The sequence below is a fragment of the Nannobrachium achirus genome (genome assembly GCF_963921795.1).
Source record: "Nannobrachium achirus genome assembly, chromosome: 24".
Lineage (NCBI taxonomy): Eukaryota > Metazoa > Chordata > Actinopteri > Myctophiformes > Myctophidae > Nannobrachium > Nannobrachium achirus.
Genome location: NC_137831.1, coordinates 6,591,895 through 6,599,394, shown reverse-complemented (window position 1 = coordinate 6,599,394; position 7,500 = coordinate 6,591,895). Strand labels below are relative to the sequence as shown.

At 42.0% G+C, this 7,500-nt stretch overlaps 1 protein-coding gene across 1 annotated transcript in view; it reads left to right on the top strand.

The window, feature by feature from the left end:
• The window catches only part of sh3yl1 (SH3 and SYLF domain containing 1), a gene marked incomplete at both ends in the record, with an annotated part of 117,167 nt that overhangs the window by 81,998 nt on the left and 27,669 nt on the right, over positions 1-7,500 (top strand). The window contains one exon of the mRNA XM_080720143.1: positions 7,342-7,461. Coding sequence (XP_080576269.1) covers positions 7,342-7,461 — 120 coding nt within the window. The remainder of the gene's footprint in view (positions 1-7,341; positions 7,462-7,500) is intronic.

Below are 7,500 nucleotides of genomic sequence, written 5' to 3'. Positions count from 1 at the left end.
GAGGCCTGGTAACATTTACATCAAATATCTAAATATTGAATTAAGCAAATTAAAATCTGTTCAGGGTGTTCATAAAAGCCTGATTAGACGATAAAATGACCAAAAGTTTTTTTGAAAGTGAAATATCCCTTTATATGTGAAACTAGTCCGTGCTGATATTGGTCAGCCCATGTGTATTATACGTTTACTTTTTCAAATTCATTAGAAAGTGTTTGAGTATATAAAATATTGTTAAAAGGATAATTGGGTGATCTGCTGTCTTAATTCAGAAGGGTCAACGGAACCTTTTAAGTCATCAAGATGAGTTCCGGATTGCTTTTATAATTCACTTAGGTTTAGACACACACACACACACACACACACACACACACACACACACACACACACACACACACACACACACACACACACACAGAGTTGTGAGGTTGTGGCTGGTGATTGAGTGTTTAAGCTGTTAGGGAGTTAATTGAAGGAGATAAATTATGAATCTAATTAGATTCTGCCTGGGATGAATGATTCTCTCAGTGACTCATTGATTCACTCTTTAAACTGATTCACTCAGTGATTCACTCCATGCATCGTATCTGTTATGTTCATTAGATCAGGGGTCTTCATCATCTTTCAGGCCAAGGACCCCTAGGCTGAGAGAGAGATGAAACAGGGCTTGTAGATTTGTTATTTTTGACGAAGAGATTTGAAAAATGTAGAGGGTATGTGGTCAAAATGAAGTGATATTGATACATTTCTAATATTATCAAAGTATTCTGTGGCACCCTGGATTAGTGTCACAGCACCCACTCTGAGGCCATGGCTACACGGAGCTGGATATTTCTGAAGCTAGACATTTTTTTGTGCTGTTGGGGCTTGCAGCCACACGAAACTGGATATTTTTTAAACCGGATAAATAAGTGGAAAATATCCGATTCACTGGATCCGTGTAGACAGGGAACCCGGATATCTCTGAAGACTTTACTGTGTGTGTGCTTGTTAGACCTAGATATCTTTGTCGTGTGGACCTAGATATTTTTCTATGTCGATATCTGAAAAACCGGGATATATGAAATATCCAGCTCCGTGTAGCCATGGCATGAGAAACCCTGCTGTATGTAACTGAGGCATTTTATTTATTTTACTGGAGTATTACCATTTATTTTATACTTTAACTTTTACTCCACTACACATCAGAGTCAAGTATCTATTTCATACTCCACTACATTATTAGAAAGCTTTAGTTAGGCCTACTGGTTACTTAGTTAGTTTATAGTCTCGCGTAGCCAGACAACTATTCCACAATCTCTGAATGCTATCCACAACTTTCCAACATCCCATGGTGCATTGCGCAGAATGTGCAGGCAGCTTCCGGCGCCGCAGCTGAGAGTGATCTACAAGCTCACAACGGTTGCATCTGCGACGCGACGTGAGCTTGTTAACCGGAAGTGTCCCGCAAATAATGCTACAGTAAATTCTCGCGGAAACAGGTGGATATAGGGTCTGTAAATACACCTCCTGTCCTGAACGGAGAGTAATGGAAGCTGGCATTTCCGTTCAAGAAAACATTGTAAAATGCCATTTCTGCTAAGCCAGGGGTCTTTAACAGGGGATCCGCGACCCCTAGGGGGTCCGCGGAGGTACTGCAGGGGGTCCGCGAAATTATTGCTTAAAAAAAAAAATGTTTTCAAAAAATGTTTTTTTTTTGTTTTGTTTTTTTCACATTTATGTTAAAAAATAAATCATGATTCTATCCATTTTGAATGGCTTGAATACATGATTACTATGCAATTGACAGATTGTTGATATTATTGACATTGGTTCTCAGTTAATAAGTTGTATGTTTAGAAATGGTAGTGGTACGGCCCACCCTGCTCGCTGTAACTTGTACATGTTTAAAATAAAAAATATGTTGTAGCCCCGACCCCCCCCCCCCCCCCACCCTACGAGGTGGTAGGGGGTCCCTGCTCCATCTCCCCATCAGTTTGGGGGTCCCCGGCCTGAAAACGTTGAAGACCCCTGTGCTAAGCAGCAAGCTAAATATGCTTAGATGATTTTTATTTAAATTAGGGTAAATGTGTGCGATGTGAGACGGAAACAGAAGTGAGGAGGAGGCTTCACTTCCGCTTTAACGCGGTACTCATCATTCTTCTCACGTTACCCCAGACATTATGTACGGATTTGCAAATCGCGAGAGTCAAACAGTCTGGCCACGCGAGACTACCCGTAATTGCCGGACTATAAGCCGCGTCTTTTTTCCTATGTTTTGAACCCTGCGGCTTATACAAAGGTGCGGCTTATATAACGATTTTTACAGCTAACGGACAGTTTGTTCGTTTTACAATGGTCTTTAACAAGGATTTATATATTGATTTATACGGCTAACGCCCACCAGGGGCGCTCTAGCAGGAAGCAAGAAGGACCCCTGCGGCTTATATTCAGGTGCGGCTTATATATGTAAAGATTTGTTTTCTTTTCTAAATTTAGCTGATGCGGCTTATATTCAGGTGCGGCTTATAGTCCAGCAATTACGGTACTTAGTTTGTTTGTAGGCTTGGATAATTATTCCAAAACGTCCATTTAACACTTCAGCCCTATATCCACTTTTTATTAGTAGCTTGTAGATCTGCTATGCTTTTTTCAAAATTATTTTTAACACGTTATAAATTTGAAACTTGTGAAACAGGACATTCTGCATAAATGGGTACTGTTACTTTTGGTACTTTTAAGTCGACTTTGATGACAATAGATTTTTACTTTTACTCGAGTAAAGTTTAAATTCTGGACTTTAATGTGTAACTTGAGCATTTCTACATGGCAGTAATGATACTGTTGTGTTAGTAGAAATGTGAGTCCATCACTGCTGCTCTTCCGGTGCACCAAGCGGCCCAGCATGGTGTTCTCCACGCCATGCGTTTTAGTATTTTTATAGCACAGCACCCTGCATGGGCGTAGAGGCAGGGGTGTCACACCAAACCCTGGGCCCCGGGTGCAAGGATTCACTGCGGGGCCCCCCATGAATGTTCTTCATAGGGGGAGGGGGTTTAACCCATTTAGACTGGGAACGAATTATTACACATTATTTGTGCTTTAACTATTGAAAATTTTTAAAATTTAAAAAAGCTGCGAGCTTGTAGAGCTGCTATTTTCGTCTTTGAATATTTCAAATCCGTTTAAGTTTTTTTTCTTTCTTTTTAACTATGTTTCTATGTCAGTGTTGATCAAACGTTTTCATGTGAAGGACCCCCAAAATGATATGTATTTGGCCACGGACCCCCATCTCAAAATATTTAGTTCCAGGGACCCCCCCCCCCCCAGAAGCAAAATTTCAGTTACAAATGTTCACTTAAAAAATACATATATTCAAAGATTTGGACACATTTTCACGACTTTTCAAAAAATGGCAGATCTACAAGCTCGCAGCGCGCTGTGAGCTTGTATATCTGCTATTTTTCAATAGCTAAAGTATAAAATAATTAAGGCCCCTCCACCTTGGGCCCTATAGTAACTCAGTCCCACTTTTCCCCCTACTTGTGACGCCCCTGTGTAGAGGTATACTGCTTTACCCCCCGGCTCCACTGGGCGCGTTGAGCGTTGCGTCAACGTCAACGCTGGGAACGCTCCCGTTTTAATCAATGAAGGGTGCTCCACTGCCGACGGCAACATCAACGCCGGACACTCCGGTGACGGCGTCCAAACTCGAAAATCGCCCCGGTTCAATTTTTTTACTGCGTCCACAACGTCCAGTCATGTATAAAATATGAATAAATGCTTTGTATATTTAAATGTAGGCTATATACGTGCGTTTCTGCTGTTGGCTATCCATTCACAAGGGTGACTAGACGTCCCAAAAATCCTAGCATATTTTTTTTATGTAAATTATGTATAAATACAACAGGCTATAATCATGACAAAACAAAGTGGTCAGTGGTGCATTGCTGCTCTCTGCTGTGAACATAGTGTGCTCTATACGTTCACATTCAGGTCACAAATAGTTTTATTCCTGTTTGAAAGTGATTTTCATGTTGTTTTGGATATGGGCTATATTGGCCATAGAATGAATACCTCACAGTCACAGCCGCTGCGCTGCGGTGGAGCCGGTCGGACGTCAAAGTGATGGCGTCAATGACGCCGTCAAGACGCAGAGCAACGCGACGCCGCCAGTGGAGCCCTGGGGTTAGGAGAGGATCGCCGGTCATTTGATCCTCCCAGCTGTGTTTGACAAGCCGCTAATTTACGACCCGACGTTGAATCCTTACCACAACCATGTTTAGTATAGTTTCATCTGAGCGTTATGGACACATTATATCCAAATACCTCAGCTCATACAACAGTACTGTGGACGCACTCGGCCCCTAAAGAGAAAAGACGCCTGAATTATCACTTTAATGACATAATCAGTGGTGTAAAGTGACTAAGTACTTTACAATTACAATTACAACTCGTACAATCGGTAAATAGCCGATCTACAAACTCACAAAGCTTGTAGATCTGCTATTTTCAAACGATTTTTTATAAATTTGAAAACTTGAAATGGGGCATTCAGCGTACTGGGTGCTTTTAGGCATACTTTTGGTACTTTAACACGCATTTTTGATACCAATATACCTTTGCGCTTTTACTCAAGTCCACCACTGGAAATAATCATGTAAACAACGTTTCAGCCTTCTTCACGTGATGAGGGCCAGGTTGTATGGTGGAAACGTGCTGTAGGGCAGGGATACTCAAACTTCTGAACCAGTGGGCCACATTACAAAAAATTCAGGGGGCCGCGGACCAGTTGGTAAAATTAGGGTGACCATACGTCCTCTTTTGCCCCGGACATGTCCTCTTTTAGGGGGCTGTCCGGCCTGTCCGGGGGGTTTTATAAATTCCTTCAAATGTCCGGGGTTTCACGCATATCACAGTTAAAGCACGGGCATTAACAATGCACGTTCAATGGTTCGTTTGGACACACACTGTGAGAGGCGGGTTTCCACCCCTAACCCCGGAACGTGTATTATTCATACTACTCTCTGCCTGCGCTGCGATCCCTCCCTTCCTCAGCCTGTCTCGCTTTCAGATCAGAGGCAGAGCAGAGAGCAGAGTTCGGCAGCAGCTCGCGCAGCGCAGAGCCAAACGAACTGCAAACGCTATTAATGCTGTTTCACTGATGAAATGCACAAAAAGTGCGAGTGACCAACATTGAGAAGCAGAGCGTTCTGTCAGCAAAGCTGGTAGTCTTCTGTGTCCATTTAGGCATTTACAAATAAAAGTTCTGCTTCAAGCCCATATCAACACTGCAAAGTAGCCTAGACAGTCTGTGCGAGGTGAGAGCTCTTCTGCTAACTACATTGACAGAATCTTTTCTACAACCTTGTAAAGCAGAAGATACGGCGGTTTGAATAATGGGCTACCTCTCTTTTATTTAGTTACAAAGCTGAACGTTCATACAGGAGTCAAAAGGCAATGGCATACTTTATCAGTGGATCTCTAGCCTATTAATAGATTTGTAAAGGGTCCAATTGGAACCCCCTCAAAAATGAATACATAACTAATAATAGGCTATTAGTGGTATAGGGCATAATTGAGCAGTAAACTAGTAATAGAAATTATTTTTTTGGGAAGAATTATATATATATATATATATATATATATATATATATATATATATATATATATATATATATACCGGGTAGAGTGTCCTTTTTTTTGGATTTTCAGAATATGGTCACCCTAGTAAAATGACATTACTTGATAACTGATTCAACAAAAATGTCCTTTTACATAAAATAAACTTAGAAAATAGATAGTTATGGCTAAGGAAAATCAAATAAAATCAAACAATCTTCTACAAACAATCTGGGAGTTATGGCTAATGATGCAGTTGTTAAGTAGAGCTACAGTACATCTCTCTTTCATTTGATTTGCATTAGGCCTACAATGAAGTTGTCGGTATGCTAATTAGTCCAGTCTGCTCAGTTTAAAGCTTGTTGGATGTGTGACTTCGAGGACATTAGTGGGCCAGTCAAAATTGTGCCGCGGGCCACTTCCGGCCCGCGGCGCAATTTTGACCGGAGTTTGAGTATCACTGCTGTAGGGTACCTGTTAGTGTCATTTTCTTTACTCCTCTCCTCTCCTCTCCTCTCCTCTCCTCTCCTCTCCTCTCCTCTCCCCCCCCCCCCCCAGTGACTCAGTGATAGCTCATTATATCCACTCATTACTGTAGCAACGAGTTAATTAGTCTCTGGCTAATAGCTTCGGGCTGGCTGCTGCCCAGGCCTATGATTGGGCAATTAACCAATTAAAAAAACGTAATTGTTTTCGCAGACGAGAGGCGTCGCGATGACATGTCAGCAAATAGTGTGTGTGTGTGTGTGTGTGTGTGTGTGTGTGTGTGTGTGTGTGTGTGTGTGTGTGTGTGTGTGTGTGTGTGTGTGTGTGTGTGTGTGTGTGTGTGTGTGTGTGTGTGTGTGTGTGTGTGTGTGTGTGTGTGTGTGTGTGTGTGTGTGTGTGTGTGTGTGTGTGTGTGTGTGTGTGCGTGCGTGCGTGAATGAAAAGGAAAATAATTAATTGAAAAATTACGGTCTCCTCACGCACTAGACGATATCCGTCTCCGTCACCGTCAGCAGTGACGTGTTTTTTGTCAATGAATCTAACAAGATTAAAATGGGCTTTGAAGTTGAATGGTTTGATGCAGTTAAAGGAGTAGTTCACCCCCAAAAGGACTTTTTTTCCTATTGATTACTCATGCCATGGAGACTTGAGTTCAATACTATTGTTTAGTTTTAGTCGCATTCCTAAGACAATAATTTCATTACAAAAAAATTTACCCCCATTGATTCCGGATGGGGACCCACATGCATTTGGGTCCCCATCCGGAATCAATGGGGGTAAATGTACTAAAATATTTTTTTTTTTCCTTGCTGTTTCTGCTGAACACTCAAATTCCGTAATATTATATAAAAAAAAAATATGAATTTAATTGACGTGTAGTTCTATTACTAGATGGTTATTGCGACCGTACTCACCGTAGGTCTCAAGACATGTCCCATATCTGTGTGGCTGGTTCAGATAGGGATCTCCATGTATGGGCATAAAATATATTGTATGTTGTGATGTCATGGGAACCACTCTAACAGAATCCTTTCATGCCCATATACCATATATGGGGGAAGACGGCCCATATCTGTGTGGCTGGTTCAGACAGGGATCTCTATATACAGTACATGGATCTCCATATATGGGTACCAGGGGACTCCATATGGGTAACTGGTCCGATGTACATCACTGGCCAGATAGCCAAGAATTGTCGCCCTGAGGCGTCTTACTAGTATTAACTCTAATACTGTGACTGTGTGTGTGTGCGTGCGTGTGTCACAGTGAATAACCCGATCCCGTCCAACTTGAAGTCGGAGGTGAAGAAAGCAGCAAAGATCCTCCGAGAATTCACAGAGATCTCCAACCGCGCCGGACCTGACAAACTCATACCAGGTCTGTGTGTGTGCGTCGGTGTATGTGCATGTGTGTGCG